The 26,617-nt window shown below is 40.5% G+C and overlaps 1 protein-coding gene and 1 long non-coding RNA gene across 3 annotated transcripts in view; both read right to left on the bottom strand.

The window, feature by feature from the left end:
* LOC118215099 (protein NLRC3-like) overlaps positions 1-26,617 on the bottom strand; it is a 162,173-nt gene that overhangs the window by 11,767 nt on the left and 123,789 nt on the right. Inside the window, exons 3-6 of the mRNA XM_035395536.1 lie at positions 21,612-21,690; positions 21,344-21,454; positions 18,247-18,357; positions 15,149-15,259 (exon numbers count right to left, since the gene is read on the bottom strand). Coding sequence (XP_035251427.1) covers positions 15,149-15,259; positions 18,247-18,357; positions 21,344-21,454; positions 21,612-21,690 — 412 coding nt within the window. The remainder of the gene's footprint in view (positions 1-15,148; positions 15,260-18,246; positions 18,358-21,343; positions 21,455-21,611; positions 21,691-26,617) is intronic.
* On the bottom strand, positions 21,748-26,395 carry LOC118215129. 2 transcript variants are annotated; one of them, XR_004762769.1, is made up of 3 exons: positions 26,276-26,395; positions 24,062-24,184; positions 21,748-21,785 (listed from the first exon to the last, which is right to left on the bottom strand). It is a non-coding gene; the product is annotated as an uncharacterized LOC118215129 (long non-coding RNA). The 2 variants fall into 2 exon arrangements; XR_004762768.1 differs by lacking the exon at positions 21,748-21,785 and adding an exon at positions 23,824-23,839.

The following is a 26,617-nucleotide window of genomic DNA, read 5'->3' as shown; positions in this document are numbered from 1 at the left end:
ATATATATATATATATGTGAATGCATTCGGTCGCTTCGGATGTCAAGACATGAAAGCGAATGTTCGCATAAAAACATAATGAATGTGTTTGAGAGGATATATAAAACAGTTACAATCTTACTATTGGCCTGTTATATCCTACTTGTTGCATAACAACGGTCCAAGTTCAACTACCAACGACAGTTTTGCTTGACAACGGTAAAATAAGCCCAAACGGCTGCAGAAGAATATTTCAATTCCAGGTGATTAAATCGATAAAAATTAAAAAAAAATACAAAAGTAACCATATATAATCATTGTTGGTAACCCGTTGTATATAAGTGGAATAAACCCCTCTGGGCTGTCCCGGTTATTAGAAAATAATGTAGGCTACTTCGGTGGTAGTATGGGGTTACAGAAGAAATCATAGGACAGATGGACCAACGACAACGTCGTTTTTTCATACGTCAGTGGGCTAATTTGCCTAATCTTCGCGGGACTTTAGACCACGCTGGAAACGCAGACAACCGTGGGCTGAAGGAACCTTTTAGTTCCTTGAAAAGTAGTTCCTGGGACTAAAAGTTCCGGGTAATTTTGGTGGAAACGCGGCTTATGTATGAGAGAACAGGAACTAATGTACATGTGAAATGATGTGGATGAAATATCACTGCACCGTACGAAATAACACTCCAAACTGTCTATATAAACAAATACAGTAATAAAATCCTATTTAAAAATGATCATAAGGCATGGCAAATTCTCCTCAAAATTTAAAGGTCTCAAACTTTTGACACTTAATTATGACAGAAGAGGTCCTGAAGTAGTAGTGACCTGATTTTGGTGAAATATTCCTGAAGCATTTTCAAATAATCCCACTCCAAACTATGTGCTAATTGAAAAAATTAAAATAGGCATTTCTCCCCAAATTTATAAGGTCTCAAAGTTTTGACACATGTTCATAACAGATGGGGTCCTGCTCTATGTCCTACCCATTTTCGTGAAATTTCACTGTACCACTTTTGAATAATCCCACTACAAACCTTATATGTAATCCAATACAAATGAATAGAAAAAATGAACATTTGGATTGGAATTTCTCCCCAAATTTTAAAGGTCTTAAACTTCTGATACTTGTTTATGGTAGGAGGGGTGATGGGTTCGGAGTGTTTCTCCTCTCTGCAAGTAGTGATGCCATATGGTATCAGGCAACATTAAGGGAATAGGTTGTTTATGGACAAAACAGATGCCATTAGGGAACAAAGAGATTCCTTGCAGATAGGATGGACACGCATACCCAGTCAAGGCCCCAGAGGGAATTTAAACCAGACCATAAGACCAGTGTGGGGCGGGTTGCTGTACCGCAAACTTGTGTTGTGTTTCAGTGACATTCCCGCTGGCCAGTATGATTACAATAAACTTTTACTTTCTTCAGTAAAGTGTTTGTTGTCTTAGTGATTTCCTGCATCGTCCTGACTTTGATTCCACGAGACGAAGCTGGGTCCTAACAGTTTGGGGATGAGGATGGGATTTGGAAATATCTTCTGAATTGGATCAATGAGCATCAACGAGAGGGTGAGTATCATTTTTATTAAACTGGCCACGCTCACTAGAGTCGATAATCCTTGAACCAATTTTAGAGGTGACTCCTAAATCATTTTGTAAAGGAACAGCATGGACAGGACATGTTGTGAATATCACTGTGTTTTGAAAAGCTAGTGCGAAACAGCGGTGTCATTCCTGGGTTTGTGCTATCAAGTGCCTTGTGGCACGTTGAAGAGCATTTTTGTGCTATCAAGTGCCTTGTGGCATGTTGATGAGCATTGTTCTCGAGAAGGCTGATTTGAGATTAGCTGATTGGACGTCAGGCATAAGGCCATTGTGTGTGTGTGTGTGATGGTTGTGCAGATCTGCGTATGTGTATATGTGTGTATATGTGGTTCTGAGAGCGTGGAGTTTGCTGCATTCTTCCTAGTCCTCTTGTGTCATAGATAAGGCACGAAGCCCGCATAAACTGGCAACATCTGATAATAACAGGAGTAAAATAAACCACCTTTTTGGAGTAAAACATATAAAGAGGCCTGTGCACGAAAACAACATCCCCGTATTCACTGACAATAAGGGTGGCCACATAAGAAAGGAAAACATGGCTGAGTATGAAAGTAAAGTGCACTTAATCTGCTAGCCCTTTTGTTGTTTATAAACTGAACCTTTACACATGGCAGACATGCTGAGCCAAAATGGCAAAGTTGAATCCAACCACACTGCTGCCATCACCAGATAAGGGTGAGCCTCATCACTGCTGTGTTGAAATAGAACCAGGTAACACATCTAAGGTAATGGAAATACCGATCGCAGAGGCACTTGACCTGTACGTCGATGGATCTTCTTTTTATGTTGACAGGAAACGACACACGAGGTGGGCAGTGTGCACACAGGACGGGGCATTGATAAGACACGGGCAGCGAACAGGACAGTCTGCACAAGTGGCAGAATTGTATGCGATAGCAGAGGCATGTGACGCAATGATAGGCTATGACATAAACACTTACACTGATTCACGCTATGCGTTTGGGGTGGTACACGATTATGTGCGTCTGTGGGCGAATAGGGGGTACCTGACTAGCCCAATTCAAAATGGGGGAGTAGTGGAGAGACTACATAAAACTAGTACTGGCACCAAAGTGAGTAGCAGGAATAAAAGTAAAGGCACACACCAAAAGAACAGACCCGCACACAGAAGGGAATAGGTGCGCTGATGAACGGGCTAAAAGAGCAGCCACAGAGGGAGCGATAACACCGGCCTTGGCCGCAGTACAGGAAAAGCAAGCAAACAAAATTAAACCAAAATAAGACATTTTTGAGTAAGAGCAGCTTCAGCATCTAGCACCATGAGCAGAAAAGTGGTTATGGATGGAAAATTGGAGGAGGCTTGTGGATGACAATTGTCATGGAGTGAAACCATGACCTGTGGACATTTACAGTTTTAAGCATGCACACATGGTCCAATGCATTTTAAACCCCTGTTCGTGTTCTTTTTAATTGCGCACAACGTAACAATCATAAAGTAACGTGAAGGAAGGAGGGGAAAATGCATGTATTGGGATGGCAGGTATGCCATCCCGCCAAGTTACGCCTTGGCGGGGGCATGCCCCCATACCTATACAGCACCGAGAGTTTGGCACTTTTCAGGGTTCCCCACAGAAATAACCACAACAGCCACAGACACTCAGCCCTTAAAAACATTAAATTCTGTACATTCTGACCCCATTTCAACAGACAGAATTCATAAACAACTTCACATGTCCACACAATAAAGACCCAAACTAAGGGGATTTTGCGTTTTCTCCTTCTTCTTCTTCTTCTTCTTCTTCTCTTTCTTCTTCTTCTCATTCTTATTTTTCCTGCCGCCTATCCCACTAACAACATGTCTCCCCATTGGACATTTCACTGACACCAGCCAAATCTGCACCTACACGACCCAATCAAAAACGTGTATACACACGCCAAATATCCATACATTTTTATTCTGAAACATTTCCCGTTCAAACAGCTAGTCCGCCTGTGGCCGAGTGGGTAAGGTTACAGTCTTGGGAACATGGGGTCGTATGTTCAAGCCCAGCTTGGAACACGTTTCTTTAACTTGCTTCGACCCTCACTAATAATTGTCTACTACTTCTTAATTATTGCTTTTGCACCATATCTACCCGCCGTTCACCATTCAGTTATTAACCGGCTACAATATTGCTAAGATATATGCATTATGACTTACCGTCTGTACGTTCAGTTATTGACCGGCTACAATATTGCTAAGCCATATGGATTCAACGGAAGCTCTTCTGTGCTTACTGGCTTGTGTTCTTCTTTAAAACCACCGGCAGGTTCGCTAATGATATTTCACGCATTGCATAGCTATGGCATTGGCTAACGAAGTCACAGACTGGTAAACCTCACTCACTCACGGCCACTCATATGCATTTCATGACGCAAATGTATTCCTTTTATTTAAAAGTTACACCGGTTCACCACTGTGCCATTTCTACTAACTATATTTCTTCACTTGGCTACCGTACAAAACCTTAATATCAGCAAACGCCACGTTTCTACATTCATGTTACCTCGCCCTGTTCTCTATCTAGCCACATAGGCTACACACAATTACTACGTATGTACGTCCTGCAACTCCGCAACAAAACATTACATTTAAAATCATGATTCACTCATAAGTATAACTACTAGCACTGAACATGATAAAAACACATTCGTGCAATAGATTACATTACAGGCAAATAATGTGTGCAATGTTATTTGACCCTCCACCTCAACAACTAACGTTTAATACCGACTGTTATATATACCATTTGATAAGGAATATAAGCTCGCTCATGGTCACTCCATTTACTTCGCACTATACTCCGTGATCATGTCAACCTTCCACTATCATGTTTTCCGGTTCTAGTTTAGCAAAATGGCGAAGAGGATTCCTACCTGCAGATTAGCCTATCAAAATGCCTTATAAACCTTACAAACACTAAAAGTGCATCTCCACGAAATAACAGACAATGGAGCAGTACAGAAGGATAAACCTTACAAACACTAATAGTGCATCTCCACGAAATAACAGACAACGGAGCAGGACAGAAGGCTACACAAGTTGCGACCTAGGGAGTTATAATTCTACGGGCGTGTTGATTACTTTGTCAGTCAAGGCTCGTTGGATGGACGTCAAATCCGTGAATACATACCATATTCCATCTGCGTTTCTGATGCGTTTACGCTTACGCCACTGCATCCTCTCTCGCAGCCACTGTTTTACATATATAGCAAACCGAAACTGCTGAACGGTACACGCTCATCAGACTGTACAGATTCACACAACGATAGCCATAATCCACAACCGTTTCTTGCAGGGTCGCATTTCTCACTCTCATAATAAAACGCTTTGCAAAAAGAACTGATATCTCATAAAAAACACGTTTTCAACGTACAAAAATGCCAAGTTACTAAAAAGTATTGATATCAAAATGACGCCAAGTTACGATACTACAAACAATATAGGCTATCTTGCCTCACCGAAATGACATAAGATGTATCTCAAAGCAATGCTACCCAATATTTCCTCAGTTCTTTCAAGTCACTTGGCCCTGTGTATAAGCATGCACTACATGAACAGGCCAAATATATGTGTGGATGGCTCTCTCACAGTCAAGATTGATTGAATAGGTGTGTGTATGTCCAATTTGTATTGGTATGTAGGCCTATGTATTTCGCTGCCCAGGCTTTCTGTTGCGTGAATGATAGTATGTTTCTTGGTACAAGTGTGTTCGTGAATGTGAATGTAAGATGCTGCCAGGGAAATGTCCCCATGCGGATAAAGAAGCTCTCTATGTATGTATGTACAATATGTGTTTTACATGCAGTATTTATTGTACGTAGCAAATATACAATAACTTGCACATGTACTCAAATTCAGTTCAGAAGCAAGTATAAACATGTTTTCTGGAGAAATGTGCTTCCTGTCGTTGCTCAGCAGCAGTTCTGTACATTAATGAATTTATACATTAATTTCAATGTACAATGTTCAATGTGTTCCATGAGGCAATTCGAAATATTTGTCTCTTTGATCTGACAGAAAGTTTGCATGACATTGTGAAATGGTAAGATTAGAAAACACAGGGCCAAGTGACTTGAAAGAACTGAGGAAATATTGGGTAGCATTGCTTTGAGATAGAACATTACCTTAACAGAGAAATGGAATCTTATTTGAAAGTTTTTACAGATGGTTCTAGGGACCCAGAGAGTGGGAAAGCAGGATTTGGACTGTATTTGGCTCAGTTTGGTCTTAGGACTGAGCGGCGTGTCACTAATGGAAGTTCTGTCTTCACAACAGAACTACTGGCAATTCTTTGGGCTTTGTGGTGGGCAGAGGACGTAAGACCAAAGAAAGTCCTCATTTGCTCTGACTCAGCAGCTGCTCTGGTGGCTATAAGAGGACTTAAATCAAAAGCTCGGCCTGACCTTATTAATGAGATCTTATCTGTTTTGTTCAGAATTGGGAAATCTGGTTGCGAAGTCAAGTTCTGCTGGGTTCCTGGGCATACTGGAGTCGAGGGAAATGAAATAGCTGACGCTATAGCAAAGGCAAGTCTTAAGAAAGGAGAAATAGTTGTAAATATATCCCTGGGAAGGGTGGAACTTAGAGGAAAAATCAAGAAGGGTGTTGAAAGCGAATGGCAGCGATTATGGGGAAAGGAGACTAAAGGAAGACACTATTTTTATTTTCATCCTCAGATTAAAAAACCCAGTTGTTGGTCTGGAACCCGAAAAGATTCAGTTAAAATTAGCAGACTGAGGCTTGGACACGGTGGGTTAAATCATTACTTGCACACTGTAGGAAAACATCCAACAGGACTATGTGAGTGTGGAAACCCAGAAACAGTCAAGCATGATCTCCTGGAGTCTGGCAAGTATAAAGCAGAGAGGGAAACTTTCTATAAGAGATTGTCAGACCTAGGAGTAGTTGCATTCTCCATTAAATCTTTTTTTGGCCAAAGCGAGAACCACCAGCTGATCACCAATACAGTTTTACAGTTCCTGCATGATTCAGGGCTGTATATGAGAGTATGAGCTGCAATTGTTAAAGTTCTATCCTGCGGAGGGCAGTAATACGCCTAGTTGCGTCTACACTGCCGAAAAACTAACAAGAAGAAGAAGAAGGGGAAAATGTACTTACCTTTGTTTGTGTGTGTTCTGAAGGTGAATTGTAAATGAATGAGAACGAGAAAATGTGGCAAAAACGGAAAAGAAACAATGTTCGTTTTACCGCGAATTAAAAAAAATTTTTTTTTTTTAAACGACCGTAATTTCTGTTAAATGAAATTGGTAGCGGTACCGTTGTTTGTCGTAAATTTGTGGCGGAAAAAAGTTAAATTATTGAAGGTAAAATGTAACATTCATGTTAAACATTGTTTTATTTTGCATTATATGAAAAGTTTGCAAACACCAACCAAACATACAGCCGGCTTTTCTGGAAGCCTTCCAAGGAAGCGCGAGCCATACCATAGGGCTCTTTCTATGGGGGAGTTTGCGACACGTCATGAGTGAAATCCCAAGGGGGGAGGATGTATGCATTTGCTTTTGTTTTCCGTAATGCGCAATTCATTATTCACATTAATTTGTTTATGCATAGTAATTATTTATTGTTGGTTCTTGAAATGTAAATGTGAAATAAGACATAATGATAAAGGGAAGAAACTTTTTTTTTTTTTTTTTGTAATAGGATTGCCGGGGGAGGGGCTTGGGCTATATAAGCCAGAGGAAAAGTCCTCCTGGGGTGGAATTTCTATTTTCTGTGTGTGCTGAATGGTCATCTAGACACGCAGCTTATTTCAACAAGTAGGGCCTACTAGGCATAGCCTACTGTGTTTTGTTTACTTGTTTTTGTTTTGTTTATGGTATTTGTTGTATATATATTTTGTTGTGTCGTCACCTGTACATATTTTGCACCGGTTCTGGGTTTGAAGCACGTCTCCTGTAAATAAACCTGGGTGAACAGAAGTTTTTGTCTCCTGCCACTCTTTTGCTGCTCCAACCGCCGCCGGACTCCCTCACAACAATATTTGGAGGGGACTAGGGAACACAGTAATCCTGCCTTATTCATTAATGGGGTCCATGATAGAAGTGTATCATTCCTTGGGACATAATTGGGTAAGGCGCATGCGACACCAGATGGGGCAAACCTGGTGGCACCCTAAGCTAGGGGTAAACAGTCACAAATATGTTCGGAGATGTATCACATGTGCACGATGTAATCCAGGGCCCACCCTTAAGACTAAAATGAAACAACCAAGATTGAACCAGGTTTTTGCACAGTTGCAAATTGATTATATAGGGCCAACCGAACACTGAAGAATAAACTAACTAAACAATTGTTTTCTACTGGAGGGAAGGATTGGGTGACACAGCTACTAGCTGTGCTTCTCTCCATGAGAGCAGGACTAATTAACCCTAATGAACTTTCTCCCATTGAGGTTCTGACAGGCCGCCCCATGAGGACTCCAGGGGATTTATGCCTCACAGGGGGGGAGTTGCATGTTATGGGAGATAAGTTAGCAGAGTACTGCAGGCTCCTGTCACAGTGTGTTCCACAGGATCCCAGGGCAGAGCCAGACACTGCAGAAGAGAAAGGTGAAGAGTGCCGGATGAATCCGGGGGACCAGGTTCTGGTAAAAGCTTTCCAGAAAAATTAACTTGAACCTAACCGGACCGGACCATACACAGTTCTGTTGACCACACCATCAGCGGCCCGAGTCTCTAGGATTCCAGTGTGGGTTCATTTGTCACGTTTGAGAAAATACAAGGGTGAGGCTCAACATGGGGCACAATAATCCCCGCCTACCCTATGGCATCCTAGGGAGCCTGTTCGTTGTTGCGAGTCTCTGTGTTGAAGACACACTGATTCCAGACATCAGAGTATGCGCTAGTGCCGACGGGTGCAGTTGCACGTGGGACCGCGACTTCAATCACACTGGATGGGGATCTTTCTGGTGTCTTGAGGATTTGTGTTGTATTGCTTATTGTCATAAACGTGGTTATTAGAATCATAACAAAATGGTGCATCACCCCTGTTGCAATGTTGTTATGAGAAATGTTACTGGTGTATTAGTGTGGAAAAATTCAAGGGTGTGGGTTCATACTGGTATGGGCTGGGAGACTGCATTAAGTTACAATGAGATATATGGGGAAAACTGGGTAAAGACAGAAGCGGGACGGTAGGAAGATGGCTGCCCCTCAGTGGAAGCAATTCATAAATTCGCTATCCACTCACAAGGAGAGCTGACCATCAGATGTTTTCCTCCAGGGAAGCCAGGCTCCCGTCCGAAATTGTATGCCGGCCCCAAGTTTGGTCTGGTCCCCGAAGGAGAGCCCCTCCCAGCCCTAGTAGGAGTATCAGTCCAACACTCCCCTTTGTTGATTCTGTATATGATCATGTAGAAAAATCAATTCAAATGTTAAGTGTCTGATATGTTGCAAAAGTTATCTGCCTGTTACAATCCTGCAGCACACAGAGAACACAGGCACTTGGTGTCTGATGCTGCTGAATGAGGAGGGGTCACAGGGTCAGCAGCAAGCGCAATTTCTATGGCTATAAATTCTAATAACGGGGACTAGGCTGAAAATTTTGTGGCAGATGGTACGGTGTTGGTGGCAAAGCGGGGACTTCTTTCTAACCAGACTACACGCCATCTAGCTTCTGCTACACAGGATACTGGAGAAGCTGTGTCTGTTATGCTCCATCCTGTGTTAGAAACTAACCAATTGTTTGACAAGGCACGGCTCGGGGAGAACGTTTGCATCCGCAGAGAGTAGGTCAGCAGGGCGTGGCAGCCCTGATAGGAGACCGGCTCGCATCCCGGGTGCCGGGCTGGGCGAGAGCTGCAGTCATAGCTAACCAGAAAATGGCACCATGGGTGACGGCCGGGGAGGGGTCCCTGTCGGTAATAGGGCTCTGCCAGGAGGACAACACAACGTTCAGTATGTCATCAGTGACGGCCATAAACAGGTAGCTTTCTCCCAGGAGCAGTTTTCCACAGTAGGGGGATGGGTGCTTTGCACCACTCCCAGAGAATCAGGACAAGCCCTGTCATCGTCACTGGGACCTGATGTAAAAGTTCAAATATTATCAATATTGAATGGAGCCATAGCAGTGCGGGCAAACTCCACAGTTTGGTGTGGGGCGGCCCCCTCGTGGGGCCTTCGCAGCGACTTTGCATGACGCCTGAAACTTCTTACTGCATTAACCCTTCTGGCACTTCTGTTTCTATAGGATCTATCCCAGTAGCTCCTGACGTAACCACCAGCACCACCATGCCTAGCCATGTCCATTGGGAAATAGATCCTGACAATTCTTTTAATAAAGCTCTCTCTGCTATAGGGGCTAAAATAAAATAAAAATGATAGAGGAATCTGGGGCAAAAATATAACGCTTCCGTTGCAACTCGAAAGGCAGTCAAGGCCACTCTGAGGGCCGATGAGGAGTATCATGATGCTACCGGAAAAGTGGTTGCTGTGACCCAGTGGCGATGGGACTCTGAACTATCTGGGAGTGGGATCCCGGGGGGGTATGTGTGGGTAATATTTTCCCAATGCATGGGGTTTGAATATAATCATTTCTGTTGTGCTTATTGTGGTATATTACCCTCCAGAAAGGAATTAGAGAAGTAAGAGATTAACTCTTGTTAACCAAATTAGGTAAGGCTTTTAGGACCAGATAGATCCTGTCCTCTGTCCTTTATGTGTAGGTGGGTGGGTGAGGGAAAGAGTTTCTCATCACCAATTCAAAATGGGGGACTGATGGGTTCAGAGTGTTTCTCCTCTCTGCAATTAGCGACGCCATATGGTATCAGGCAACATTAAGGGAATAGGTTGTTTATGTACAAAACAGATGTCATTAGGGAACAAAGAGATTGCAGATAGGATGGACATGCGTACCCAGTCAAGGCCCCAGAGGGTATTTAACCTATTTAGACCTAAGGCGAATAATGAATAATGCATTTCGCCTGCCCAACATGCATTTCAATGAATCACGATGCATTTCATCGGTCACGTGTCTTGAAAACGATGACAGCATCTAAAACGCGCTCACATTGCATCCGGCTCTAAAGGGAGAAGCAGGCAAACGTCGCGCCCGGAGTGTTGGAGGACAGACCTTATGGCGGTGTAAAACCAATGATGTCGACCAAAAATGAAGACGCAAAAGGAAGATTTATTGTCTTCTAGACAGGTGGAGAAAAGGATGCCAGTATTTACAGTGAACAAAAGTGAAACAATAATAAAAATAAACAAACAAAAAGACTTGCAAAACAAAAAGAAAGTAACATGTATCTACGTTTTTAAGGTTCAATAATAATAATAATAATAATACTTCGCACTGACTCGGACCAGTCTGCACCCAACAACCAACCAACCACAAATGATGGTGGTAGCTGCACTTAAATAGCTTCTCCACCCTTGGACCCTACCAATTACCAAGAATTAAATACAGTTCTACAACAGCTTAAAATTACCCATAACAAATACCATCAATAATTAACACATTTAGATAATCAATACATTTCATTGAAATACTTCAGGTACACCATAAACCACATTATTTACCATGAACTACACAACCCCGGGAATAATAGATCGTCCCAATCAAACTGGCGGCAACTAAAAACTACAACAAACTACAAAAGCCTATAGGAAGTTGCGCCGCGTCCTCTTGCCCCAGCGTGATGACGCAACCAGGAAGCATGCTACACCACACGGAAAGAACTCCTCTGATTAATATCTAAAGTTTGTAATGTTACCAACATTTCAAACATGATCTAAATTCCAGCATAAAGATAACACGAAATTCCAATACACCTAGTTCTAAACATGATTTATATGAGCACACCGTATTAACGTTAAACGCACAAACACATAGCGATACATGATTCAAGCAGCACAATGGTAGTGTGAAACCATAGACATATCCGCCGCATTGGCCTTTATATCGTATGTCAACATCGCCGCCATATTGGGCCAGGCAAGACTGGCCTGAAAACAAATAGCCTACAAGTGAACTGCGGTTTTTCTGGATAAAAAGCACTATAGCGTTTACATTTCTCATAGATTGCATTTAGTCGTTTTTATATTCAAGGGTTTATGATCTATGTAAAGTAGAAAAAAAGTTTTGAAAAAAAAAAGTTTTTTATTCTACTCTACTTAGACCATAAACCATTTTGATGATGTATTGCTGATGCTAATGATTATATCAAAATCAACAAAAAATTTGATCGCAAAAAAAAAAATTCCATATGTAATGTACTGCAGTCACTTTTGGTATACCCAATAATTGCATCTTTATGGCTCTTTTGTCAATGTAAGAGTTTCTGTAATCTGAAATGCCCTTGCTCATATTCAAGCTAAGACTGTCAGCCAGTTCAGGCGCCATTTTCAACTCAATCTGTCAAGCATCCACCTGAAACTTGGCCGGCATATCTGACCACCCGATGCTGTCTTTACGTATACTATTTTGTTCAGCAGGCATTTGGTTATCTGAACAGCGATAGGTTTACTATTAAGTCAGTCAAGTTACAGAATGAATTAAACAAGACATGTCACCTGCCCATGTTCGGGGCGCAGACACTATCACCTTATTTAAAGCTAGGCTCAAAACGTACCTTTTTAGTCTCTCCTATATTTGAGGGGCAGGAGTGGGTGGCGGGCATAGCTATAGAGTCTCTGGTGGACTGAGCGGTTAGTGCTGTCACTGGATCATCATTGGTAGTGCTGTGTTAAGCTGAACCGGTCATGGTCTGGTGATGACTGTCTCAAGCCTGCCCTCATGGCTGCATTGGCCCCTGCCACTGTTTCCCTTAGCTATGCTGCCATAGCCTTATTCTGCTGGGGTTTTCCTTATCGCACGCAGGCACCTCTGTCTCTTCTGCTCTGCTTGCTAATCTACCATTTGAACCCCCTAACAATTTTTTTTTTTTCGTCTTCCTCGGCTCTGGGCACCTGCCCGCAGCTCTAGCCCAAGTTTACTGAGCACCCCCCCTGGCCCGGAGCTCCAGCCCTAGACCAGCTAGACCAGCTGGGCACCCCCGCCTCCTGCCACTGTTGATTCAGCTGTAGCACCAAGCCTGTCCCCTTGTCTGACCCTGCCACCCATCGGTGTTCCTGCCCATCTCTCTATGTGACCTGAGTCACCTTTGCTTGGATTTAATTAATACTGGATTGGCTGTTATTATATTATAAAATAGATACATTAAATATATTATAATTTATCTGTTTTCATGTAAGCCATTCCCATAACAAACCGGTGCCTGCCTGCGGCAGATGGTTTCCCCCTCTGAGTCCGGTTCTGCTCAAGGTTTCTTCGTGCTATCAGTCAGGGAGATTTTCCTTGCTACTGTTGCCCTAGGCTTAATCTTTGGGGGCCGGATCTCTGTAAAGCTGCTTTGTGATGAAGCTCCGTTGTTAAAAGCGCTATACAAATAAAAATTAATTGATTGACCTGTCAAATGAGCCCTCATTGCTGTCTGTGGGTCCAGCCATTTGCTAGTAACTCAAGTGCGTATCTGCCTCCACTCCCTGTGCGTAATGCAGATTGTGCTGACAAGCAGAGAGTGCATGCAGACTCAAGCGAGCTCACTCTCAAAACAGCTTAGCATTGTACTATGAAATGTATTCATAATTATGGTGGATCCGGGAAAAGGTTTTTGCACTGTGATAACAGTAATTGAAGAGCTTGAAAAAGCAAATCTCAATTAGAGGCATTATTTCCATATTTAGAAAGTTCCGATTGGTTTGGAGAGTGTGCTCTAGACCATGTGAGAGCCATACTGGTGGGCATGTAAGTTTACTGAAGTGAATTTAGTGTTCTCCTTATTATTTCTTCTTATTCCACATCAAGTCAACATCCTGTACGCTACTCTTCCTACAGTTTTTCAGCAACACCTACCTTTTTTATCTCGTAGCTTCACCTAGTTGCTTGTGCTTTTCTTGTCAGTAGTGCAAATATTTTTGAGATATTTACCATTTTTATTTATATTTTATTCATGTTTACCAAGAAAATTTCCCATTAATTAACACTAGTGGAATGTTCGGAATGTAAACAACACACTTGCAGCTGACATTGCAATCAGCCGCTGCAGCAGCGACAGATACAGACCGTCTCTTTCTTTTGCAAAGCTTCTAATGGATGAAATCTCTAGCAAAGTGAGTAACGGCAGCAGCAGCAAAGCAAGTTCAACTCAAACTAATATTAGTTTTCTGTTATAATTTCTGCTAATTCCTGCCAGCTACTGTAACATTTGTATTTCAACATTCAGCATAATGTTAACTGCTGTAAGAAATTAACTCCCAAAAACATGTTAGAACTGATTCACCTCAGTTATTTATTCAAAATATGCGATTTTGAGAGAAGAAAACTTATTTTGTAGTGTAGATAACCTGTTCAAAACATTATCTAAAATGTGCAATTTGGAAAGGTTTTGGGATGTCTTGGAAAATCCATTGCAACATTTCACTGCTTTTAGTTATCTGCACAACAATCTGTGAATTCTTTGCTGATGTGTCATTGTATTACTGTTTTACATTCACGAATGGCCCAGAAATACTTTCAAACGATTATTGCAGAAAACAAAAAAAGAAAAAACAAATAAAAGCCTGTGCCGAAATTGGCTTGCTCTCCCCCTTTGCTAAACGCCAGGTTTTCAATGGGCAGGGTTCATTGGGTGTTAGTTATGTAACAAAACCCTTAAGTCCAGTGAAATTCTTTCTACATGTAATGTGTAAATAATGCTCTTGCCACTTTTGTGCACGCTAGGCAAGCTAAATTGAAAATGCCTAAGCATTGCCCCTTCTCTGGATGTGGAGAAAGCAATACATTCTTTTCTTTTGCCAAAAATGTAGAGACCTACGAGAAATGTGTTTTAATTCTGGAGCCCACAGGCACTCCAGTATTACAATAACCAGTGCAGTTAGTATTTGCATTGCCCATTTTCTCTGAACAAAAGAACTTTTCGCAGAACGTGCTGGATCGGTAAGGATGCCTACCATTAGCTAGCGACAATTAAAATGTTTTCAAGCTAAGACATGTGGAATCAAAGCCTGTCTTTATTTGGGTGTAATGTCCAGAATTTGAGACTGCTATAGAGTGTAATGTTAGTGTACAGTAGCTCAGTGTTACAATGCTATTACAAGTTGAATAATCTTCAGGTTTAATCATACGATGGGAACGCCTAGTTTATGTTGCTTTCTTTCATTTTGTTGGGTACTGCATGGGACAATCTGCTCTAACCAGCTCTGACCTAGCTAGCGATGAGAAACGGTTTACATACTGTATGATGTGTCTTACAGGTATGAATGTTAATGAGCGCAGGATACACACCCAACCTGCCCATGTCTGCTAAACAGGTCGCAATAATCTAACCGTGTCTATTACAATTCAATGGTTCTAATTCGGTTAAAAACGTGAAAGAAGCATTAAGAAGAAAATCTGTCGTCACTTCTGGGGAATATAACAACAATCTAGTTTCCTGGACCTTTCAGAGCACTTCAAACCAGGTGGAAATTGCCTTTTTAAATGCTTGGGGTTAAGGGGTTAAATAGTAGTGTCAATTTAAGCCTATTTAATTACCTTTGGTCACCTGTGAACTTTCCTCTGAAGCCGATTGGACGATGCATTGAATGATCACTCTTCATAGACAGACAGCTGGGTGCAGGTGACCCTGCTCTTTCTACCTGGACCCTGTGAACAAAACATAGAGACAGAGCTTCCAGTTAAATTCATCTTCTTACCACAGCTCTATGTCACTGCACATCTGGCGATGACATAATAAACCCCACATACACCTGAATGTGACATAATACACCCACCTACACCTGAAAGGTGACAGTGACACTGAAAGGTATATTTCCCTCCTGCCCCCTAGTGGTATGGGCAGCAGCGCCCACAGAATGGGGATAAAGTAAAGATTTGCAATTTATTAAAAAAGGGGCTACAAACACGTCACAAATTCAAGCTCAACGGCTGCAACAGCCTCCTTTTTGGCCAACAACACCACTCGTTCCCTTATCAGCGCTAATGGCAATAAATGTCAGTAAAATGAAAGGAGCCTCCCCATCCCCCAATCACTCATTGCACACTAACCCACATCATAAAACATGTTTTTTATACTTTCCATAATTACTTTGCCTTTCTTATTTTTGCATGAAAAAATGTATTCCATTTAAGCTGTCAGAACAGCACCTCAGATCACCAAAACAATCATTCAGAAAAAAGTTTTAAATTCCATATGTAATGTACTTACACTGCAGTCACTTTTGGTATATCCAATACTTGCATCTTTATGGCTCTTTTGTCAATGTAAGAGTTTCTGTAATCCCAAATGCCCTTGCTCATATTCAAGCTAAGACTGTTAGCCAGTTCAGGTGCCATTTTCAACTCAATCTGTCAAGCATCCACCTGAAACTTGGCCGGCATATCTGACCACCCGATGCTGTCTTTACGTATAGTATTTTGTTCAGTAGGCATTTGGTTATCTGAACAGCGATAGGTTTACTTTTAAGTCAATCAAGTTACAGAATGAATTAAACAAGACTGTCACCTGTCAAATGAGCCCTCGTTGCTGTCTGTGGGTCCAGCCATTTGCTAGTAACCTAAGTGCGTATCTGCCTCCACTCCCTGTGCGTAATGCAGATTGTGCTGACAAGCAGAGAGTGCATGCAGACTGAAGCGAGCTCGCTCTCAAAACAGCTTAGCATTGTACTATGAAATGAATTCATAATTATGGTGGATCGAAGAAAAGGTTCTTGCACTGTGATAAAAGTAATTGAAGAGCTCGAAAAAGCAAATCTCAATTAGAGGCATTATTTCCATATTTAGAAAGTTCCGATTGGTTTGGAGAGTGTGCTCTAGACCATGTGAGAGCCCTACTGGTGGGCATGTAAGTTTACTGAAGTGAATTTAGTGTTCTCCTTATTATTTCTTCTTATTCCACATCAAGTCAACATCCTGTATGCTACTCTTCCTACAGTTTTTCAGCAAGACCTACCTTTTTTATCTCGTAGCTTCACCTAGTTGCTTGTGCTTTTCTTGTCAGTAGTGCAAATATTTTTGAGATATTTACCATTTTTATTTATATTTTATTTATGTTTACCAAGAAAATTTCCCATTAATTAACACTAGTGGAATGTTCGGAATGTAAACAACACACTTGCAGCTGACATTGCAATCAGCCGCTGCAGCAGCGACAGATACAGACCGTCTCTTTCTTTTGCAAAGCTTCTAATGGATGAAATCTCTAGCAAAGTGAGTAACGGCAGCAGCAGCAAAGCAAGTTCAACTCAAACTAATATTAGTTTTCTGTTATAATTTCTGCTAATTCCTGCCAGCTACTGTAACATTTGTATTTCAACATTCAGCATAATGTTAACTGCTGTAAGAAATTAACTCCCAAAAACATGTTAGAACTGATTCACCTCTGTTATTTATTCAAAATATGTGATTTTGAGAGAAGAAAACTTATTTTGTAGTGTAGATAACCTGTTCAAAACGTTATCTAAAATGTGCAATTTGGAGAGGTTTTGGGATGTCTTGGAAAATCCATTGCAACATTTCACTGCTTTTAGTTATCTGCACAACAATCTGTGAATTCTTTGCTGATGTGTCATTTTATTACTGTTTTACATTCACGAATGGCCCAGAAATACTTTCAAACGATTATTGCAGAAAACAAAAATAGAAAAAACAAATAAAAGCCTGTGCCGAAATTGGCTTGCTCTCCCCCTTGGCTAAACGCCAGGTTTTCAATGGGCAGGGTTCATTGGGTGTTAGTTATGTAACAAAACCCTTAAGTCCAGTGAAATTCTTTCTACATGTAATGTGTAAATAATGCTCTTGCCACTTTTGTGCACGCTAGGCAAGCTAAATTGAAAATGCCTAAGCATTGCCCCTTCTCTGGATGTGGAGAAAGCAATACATTCTTTTCTTTTGCCAAAAATGAAGAGACCTACAAGAAATGGGTTTTAATTCTGGAGCCCACAGGCACTCCAGTATTACAATAACCAGTGCAGTTAGTATTTGCATTGCCCATTTTCTCAGAACAAAAGAACTTTTCGCAGAACGTGCTGGATCGGTAAGGATGCCTACCATTAGCTAGCGACAATTAAAACGTTTTCAAGCTAAGACATGTGGAATCAAAGCCTGTCTTTATTTGGGTGTAATGTCCAGAATTTGAGACTGCTATAGAGTGTAATGTTAGTGTACAGTAGCTCAGTGTTACAATGCTATTACAAGTTGAATAATCTTCAGGTTTAATCATACGATGGGAACGCCTAGTTTATGTTGCTTTCTTTCATTTTGTTGGGTACTGCATGGGACAATCTGCTCTAACCAGCTCTGACCTAGCTAGCGATGAGAAACGGTTTACATACTGTATGATGTGTCTTACAGGTATGAATGTTAATGAGCGCAGGATACACACCCAACCTGCCCATGTCTGCTAAACAGGTCGCAATAATCTAACCGTGTCTATTACAATTCAATGGTTCTAATTCGGTTAAAAACGTGAAAGAAGCATTAAGAAGAAAATCTGTCGTCACTTCTGGGGAATATAACAACAATCTAGTTTCCTGGACCTTTAAGAGCACTCCAAACCAGGTTGGACATTTCCTTTTTAAATGCTTGGGGTTAAGGGGTTAAATAATAGTGTCAATTTAAGCCTATTTAATTACCTTTGATCACCTGTGAACTCTCCTCTGAACTCGAGTGGAAGTGGCATTGAATGCTCACTCTTCATAGACAGACAGCTGGGTACAGGTGACCCTGCTCTTTCTACCTGGACCCTGTGAACAAAACATAGAGACAGAGATTCCAGTTAAATTCATCTTCTTACCACAGCTCTATGTCACTGCACATCTGGCGATGACATAATAAACCCCACATACACCTGAATGTGACATAATACACCCACCTACACCTGAAAGGTGACAGTGACACTGAAAGGTATATTTCCCTCCTGCCCCCTAGTGGTATGGGCAGCAGCGCCCACAGCATGGGGATAAAGTAAAGATTTGCAATTTATTAAGAAAGGGGCTACAAACACGTCACAAACTCAAGCTCAACGGTTGCAACAGCCTCCTTTTTGGCCAACAACACCACTCGTTCCCTTATCAGCGCTAATGGCGATAAATGTCAGTAAAATGAAAGGAGCCTCCCCATCCCCCAATCACTCATTGCACACTAACCCACATCATAAAACATGTTTTTTATACTTTCCATAGTTACTTTGCCTTTCTTATTTTTGCATGAAAAAATGTATTCCATTTAAGCTGTCAGAGCAGCACCTCGATCACCAAAACAATCATTCAGAAAAAAGTTTTAAATTTCATATGTAATGTACTTACACTGCAGTCACTTTTGGTGTAACCAATACTTGCATCTTTATGGCTCTTTTGTCAATGTAAGAGTTTCTGTAATCCCAAATGCCCTTGCTCATATTCAAGCTAAGACTGTTAGCCAGTTCAGGCGCCATTTTCAACTCAATCTGTCAAGCATCCACCTGAAACTTGGCCGGCATATCTGACCACCCGATGCTGTCTTTACGTATAGTATTTTGTTCAGTAGGCATTTGGTTATCTGAACAGCGATAGGTTTACTTTTAAGTCAATCAAGTTACAGAATGAATTAATCAAGACTGTCACCTGTCAAATGAGCCCTCATTGCTGTCTGTGGGTCCAGCCATTTGCTAGTAACCTAAGTGCGTATCTGCCTCCACTCCCTGTGCGTAATGCAGATTGTGCTGACAAGCAGAGAGTGCATGCAGACTGAAGCGAGCTCGCTCTCAAAACAGCTTAGCATTGTACTATGAAATGAATTCATAATTATGGTGGATCGAAGAAAAGGTTTTTGCACTGTGATAACAGTAATTGAAGAGCTCGAAAAAGCAAATCTCAATTAGAGGCATTATTTTCATATTTAGAAAGTTCCGATTGGTTTGGAGAGTGTGCTCTAGACCATGTGAGAGCCATACTGGTGGGCATGTAAGTTTACTGAAGTGAATTTAGTGTTCTCCTTATTATTTCTTCTTATTCCACATCAAGTCAACATCCTGTACGCTACTCCTCCTACAGTTTTTCAGCAAGACCTACCTTTTTTATCTCGTAGCTTCACCTAGTTGCTTGTGCTTTTCTTGTCAGTAGTGCAAATATTTTTGAGATATTTACCATATTTATTTATATTTTATTTATGTTTACCAAGAAAATTTCCCATTAATTAACACTAGTGGAATGTTCGGAATGTAAACAACACACTTGCAGCTGACATTGCAATCAGCCGCTGCAGCAGCGACAGATACAGACCGTCTCTTTCTTTTGCAAAGCTTCTAATGGATGAAATCTCTAGCAAAGTGAGTAACGGCAGCAGCAGCAAAGCAAGTTCAACTCAAACTAATATTAGTTTTCTGTTATAATTTCTGCTAATTCCTGCCAGCTACTGTAACATTTGTATTTCAACATTCAGCATAATGTTAACTGCTGTAAGATATTAACTCCCAAAAACATGTTAGAACTGATTCACCTCAGTTATTTATTCAAAATATGCGATTTTGAGAGAAGAAAACTTCTTTTGTAGTGTAGATAACCTGTTCAAAACACTATGTAAAATTAGCAATTTGGAAAGGGTTTGGGATGTCTTGGAAAATCCATTGCAACATTTCACTGCTTTTAGTTATCTGCACAACAATCTGTGAATTCTTTGCTGATGTGTCATTTTATTACTGTTTTACATTCACGAATGGCCCAGAAATACTTTCAAACGATTATTGCAAAAAACAAAAAAAGAAAAAACAAATAAAAGCCTGTGCCGAAATTGGCTTGCTCTCCCCCTTGGCTAAATGCCAGGTTATCAATGGGCAGGGTTCATTGGGTGTTAGTAATGTAACAAAACCCTTAAGTCCAGTGAAATTCTTTCTACATGTAATGTGTAAATAATTCTCTTGCCACTGTTGTGCACGCTAGGCAAGCTAAACTGAAAATGTCTAAGCATTGCCCCTTCTCTGGATGTGGAGAAAGCAATACATTCTTTTGTTTTGCCAAAAATGAAGAGACCTACAAGAAATGGGTTTTAATTCTGGAGCCCACAGGCACTCCAGTATTACAATAACCAGTGCAGTTAGTATTTGCATTGCCCATTTTCTCTGAACAAAAGAACTTTTCGCAGAACGTGCTGGATCGGTAAGTATGCCTACCATTAGCTAGCGACAATTAAAATGTTTTCAAGCTAAGACATGTGGAATCAAAGCCTTTCTTTATTTGGGTGTAATGTCCAGAGTTTGAGACTGCTATTCAGTGTAATGTTAGTGTACAGTAGCTCAGTGTTACAATGCTATAACAAGTTGAATAATTTGCAGGTTTAATTATATGATGGGAACGCCTAGTTTATGTTGCTTTCTTTCATTTTGTTGGGTACTGCATGGGACAATCTGCTCTAACCAGCTCTGAACTAGCTAGCGATGAGAATCGGTTTACATACTGTATGATGTGTCTTACAGGTATGAATGTTAATGAGTGCAGGATACACACCCAACCTGCCCATGTCTGCTTAGCAGGTTTCAATAATCTAATCGTGTCTATTACAATTCAATGGTTCTAATTTGGTTAAAAATGTGAAAGAAGCATTAAGAAGAAAATCTGTCGTCACTTCTGGGGAGTATAACAACAATCTAGTGTTCCGGGACCTTTAAGAGCACTGCAAACCAGGTGGAAATTGCCTTTTTAAATGCTTGGGGATAAGGGGTTAAATAGTAGTGTCAATTTAAGCCCATTTAATTACCTTTGATCACCTGTGAACTCTCCTTTGAAAGTGAGTGGAGGATCCACTGAAGGATCACTCTTCAGAGACACACAGCTGGGTACAGGTGACCCTGCTCTTTCTACCTGGACCCTGTGAACAAAACATGGAGACAGAGATTCCAGTTAAACTCATCCTCTTACTGCAGTTCTAACTCACAGCACATGGAGACAGAGCTTCCAGTTAAACTCATCCTCTTACTGCAGCTCTAACTCATATCACATTAAATATCTGATTCATGCATTTGTACCTCTTCCTCTCACTGCTGAGGGTTCCTCCTTTGGTCTTTGGCTCCTCTGAGAGATTCATTTTAGAAACAGCGCCCCTATCTAAGGAGACAGGAACACATCAGACCAGACTAGACCACAAGTGGCTTCCAACCCAAATTAGCCTGCAAACACACAACATGAGCACACACTGAACACTCGCTTGGACACACATAAACACACACACACACAATATAGCGTGGTTTTGACGGAAGTAATGCAGAACTTAAATGGGCCCTGAACATGTACTATACAGACATCTCAAAAGGAGTAGTGTTACCCTTGATACTGAAGCTCAGGAGCGTGTGTCCAGAAAAACACCAGAGTGCACTAGAAACAGTGTGCCGAGGCTTGATTAGTTTCAGCCATAAACACGTGATCAATGACGTCCAAGCTTCATTTGGTACACGCAACCATGTGACCGCTTTGGTAATTGAAAGGAAGCAAAGCTTTGGCGCAGGTTTCGTGGGGAGAGCAAGCAGTTTGTGTCAGTCGTGAGCTAGTAAGTCACAGTGACTGCTTTAAGAATCCGAGACATTGTGCAGAGATGGAACCAGCCAGGAACAGAGAGCGGTCTGCAGTTTGGGAGCATTTTAAAATGATATCACCAACTAAGCTTTGTCCTCCTGAGACCCAGGGGAAAATAGGTTCAAAATTACATTTTTTCTATATTTTTTGTGTTATAATATATATAGCAATACAAATGTATAAAAATACAAATATAAAAAAATAAAAACAATCAGTTAGGAATAATGCTTTCTAAGTGCAGTTCTACTTATTATTACTAAAATTAAAATGAAAAAAACTAATTTTAACTAATTTTAACCACCAGGTCCAAGAACATTTAAAGACCATAATGTATTATAGACACAGAGACAATTAAGCTATCATGAAGGCTTGAAAATATAACTAGAAATGTTACATCCTCCACAGAGGACAAACATGAATGTCTTTGTCCCAGAAGGATGAGAGAAAATTATTATATGTATACATACAACAATAACCTTTTATTTCAATGACCTGTTCAATGTTGCATGAGCACCTCCTCTCCCCATTTAATAGTCATTACTCCGAAGTTTCAAGGTGGACACAATGCTGATGACTATCTTTAATAAGTCTTTTACTGAATCTCTTTTAACTTTCAATATGATCTACTGGTTTGGTAACCTAAATCTTAAGTACAAGAGTCGACTGGCCAACATTGTAAAATTAGCTGGCAGGATCATTTAATACAGCTGACCCCTCCCAGCTGTATCAGATAGGATCTATAAGGAAGGCCCAGTCCATTCTGAGGGATTCCCAGCATCCCCTGTTCAATCATTGTATCAATCAATTTGTTTTACTTCCCTCAGAGTGCAGATATACACCGATCAGCCACAACATTAAAACCACCTACCTAATATTGTGTAGGTCCCCCTCGTGCCGCCTAAACAGCTCTGACCCGTCTCCACCTCTGAAGGTGTCCTCTGGTATATTTGTATTTCTGTATATATTTGTATCTACTGTATATTTGTATCTGACATTTTGTATCTACTGTAAATTTGTATCTGATTGTGTTACTTTATTGTCTTTTGTGCTGCAACAGTGCACATTCCCCCCGGGGATTAATACAGTACACAACTACTACTACTACTACTTATTACATTATTGGTTTTCACTACATAAAAAATTTGAAATGGATTACATTATTGGGAATTATTACACTGTTGGTAGTTTATTACATTATTACTTGCTACAGGGCTATAAAAAGCCAAGATATTGTTAGAGGGTGAATTATTTCCACATGATTTTAAAAACTCTTGACAGGTCAGAGCGGTTTTGGGGGCACAAGGGGGACCTACACAATATTAGGCAGGTGGTTTAATGTTGTGGCTGATTGGTGTAGGCTCCCTATTTTAAAATAGGATCCCTATGTTAAAAACAAACAAGATTAAACACTCTTTTATCCCAGGTGTCACTGGCTTTCTTAATAAGTTATAGTGATACGTTTTGCAGTGATTTTAATGTTTATCTGTTGTCATAAATATAGTTATTGCTATTTATTATATACTATGCGGCAGTACAAACTGCCCCATGGGGACAATAAAGACTCTAACACCTAACATCTAACACCAAACCTATATCCTTTGTGTGATATACCGGCACATTTATTTGGAATACCCCCTCATTAATGCAAATAGGCTACTCCTAACTGCACATTATGTGGCTGTAACTCAATATAGACATTACATTACATTACAGGCATTTAGCAAACTCTCCTATCCAGAGCGACTTACACAACTTCTTTTTGTCACATATTGTTTTACATTACATCCATACAGCTGGATATATACTGAAGTAATGCAGGTTAGGTACCTTGCTCAAGGGTACTACGGCAGTGTCCTACCTTGGGAATCGAACCTGTGGCCTATAGGTTACAAGGCCAGCTCCTTACCTATTAGAATGGGCAAGATGTGTGATCTAAGCGACTTTGACTGTGCCAGATGGATGGTGCCAGATGTGGTGGTTCCAGCATCACAGAAACAGCTGCCTTCCTGGGATTTTCATGCAGTACAGTCTATAGAGTTTACAGAGAATGGTGTGATAAACAAAAAACACCTTGTTAATGAGAGATCAGAGGAGAATGGGCAGACTAGTTCAAGCTAACAGAAAGGCCACAAATGAAATAACAGCTATGCTCGGCCAAGGAGCTCTAATGTCATCTCTCAGGACCACAGTAGATGAGACAAAGGAGACAATTTAGATTCTTGAAACTGTCGATTACTCCCAGTAAAACCGTTTTTCCTGAAGCCATTCCAAATAGCCTTTTGCAGTGGAGGTAGCATCTAATTTTGGAGCATCTAATGTAGCAATTAATAGAAACTTGGAGACCCCCTGATGCAACCAAGTTCTGTAATTCTCCAACTGTGGCCACTGGATATTTCTTTGCTCCCTGAACCATCTACCACATTGCGCATGGGGCTAAGATACACTAGCGCCCTCTACTGGACAGGTTTAACACTACTCCAGGGGTTTCGAAATTATTCATATTTGGTCTCACAGTAGTAAGTTGTATATTTCTTTGTTTAGTTTTTGAGCCATTACCTTATTTTTGAAGGTCAACAACCATTTTTTTCTTAATTTGTGAGTTTGCTGCTTTTGATGAAAAATTGATTTTTTAAGCGTGTTGCCTCAGTTTTATACTCCAGTGAAGCAGCAGGCCATGGAAGAGCACGACCCAGTTCCTTAGGCCTGAGATCAGCTTAATGTCAGCTTAATGGCTTAATATAAATGCTGGTGTAGATCAGCTTCATCTCATATCTACATGCTGGTGTAAAGTTCACTCTGTTAGATTTTATTTTTAACAATCTGTAAAGGTGCCAATAATTGTGACCCCTATAAAGTCAGTATCTGCGATGCATGTATTTTGCTTGTAGGCGTATACGATATGCTAGCAACAATTTATAGCCGACTGATATCCCTGTTATTGCGTTTCATGTAAAATTTTAAAACATTTGGCAACGTTAACTACCCATGCTTCCAGTCAGTGTTTCGACCGCACATTTACCCATAAACCACCCCCCTTACATCACATTTAACAAACACGAACATGCTCGTGAGAAATCTTCTTGGAAAACACCCAAAAACTACCCAAATCAATAATTCATGAAAGTAGATCATTATTTCTTCCTAAGTACCAATTTTATCTCATAAAAGTAATTTTAGCATGTATTCTCCGTTTCTAAGTAGTTGTAATTCAATTCGAAATTGCTGCAATACAATTTATGTTGTATTTCAATTTCAACTTCAATCCAACTCAGGCAAAACGTAAATTCGCTTCGACGTGTGGCTTTAAAATCAGACGCTTTCTTGATTTGAAGTAGACCTACATGCACAGCTACATGCTGCTACCTTGCGGTTCAGGCAAGAAACGGCGTCTTAATGCAACTATAACCGCAGTTCTTTCCAGTTCTTGCTACTATTAAAGTAGACTAGTTTAAATTATTATCACTGAAACTTGCACGAATTCAATACAACAGAATTAATTGGTAAGGACATGGCCACTAGGTCTTTGTGAATTGAAACTAGTCAGAGTTGGATAGCAAATATGCAAATGAATAACCTTTAAGTATATTTTAGCTCTTGTATACGGAAGCTAATGTCTCGTTTCAAATAATAGAAGACCAACTATGAAAGCTCCATAAGTGAATTAACTACCGACCACCGACTTTAACATGGCAGACATCAAGTTAATTTGTCTTAATCCAAACTGTGTGAATACAGAGCAAAAATAACATTTGGACTTCACAATCCACACAGTTAAAATGTTCGGTCTGTTTTTGTTACAGTAGCAGGTGTCATAATGTAGCCGATGACAGGCCTGTGACTTCCGTCATATCCAAATAGATGAAATGATCATAAAATACCAAATAAACGCTAAAATAAACGTTAAACTTTTAAAAAGTTATTTGAAAAAGTATTGTTTGTGTTTCGTCCCAAATGGAGAATTTGAAAAAAGCATATTACTCCTCGGGCGCCATTTTATTACCTGTTTTATTTCACTAAATTAAGCGTTATTGCGATCATAGTTGCAGATTCCTCTTCTTCCAAACACCCGTTCTCATCTAGCTTATATTCTCTCCATCCCACTCCACAACAGACTACTTACTCCGTTATTGTATCCAGTTTTATTCCTTTTTTACTGCATCCTCTTTGTCCTCCGTCTTCAAAACGACGTTTGAGTTTGAAACAGTTTCACTTTCTCTTTTGACCTTTTTTTAATTTTTTTTTTTTTACTTTTTTTACTGGTTCAAGTAAGTCTTTTTATTTGTATTGGTTGCTTTCATTTATTGTAGTGACTTGAAAGAATTGAGGAAATATTGGGTAGCATTGCTTTGGAATACATGTTATTAAATTTTGGCGAGGCAAGATAGCCTATATTGTTTGTAGTACCGTAACTTGGCGTCATTTTGATATCAATACTTTTAATGGCAGGCCTGGATTTTGGCAG

This window comes from Anguilla anguilla, chromosome 16 (genome assembly GCF_013347855.1).
Source record: "Anguilla anguilla isolate fAngAng1 chromosome 16, fAngAng1.pri, whole genome shotgun sequence".
In the NCBI taxonomy this organism is placed as follows: Eukaryota; Metazoa; Chordata; class Actinopteri; order Anguilliformes; family Anguillidae; genus Anguilla; species Anguilla anguilla.
The sequence above is the reverse complement of the archived record's forward strand: the minus strand, read 5'-3'. Positions and strand labels throughout refer to the sequence as shown.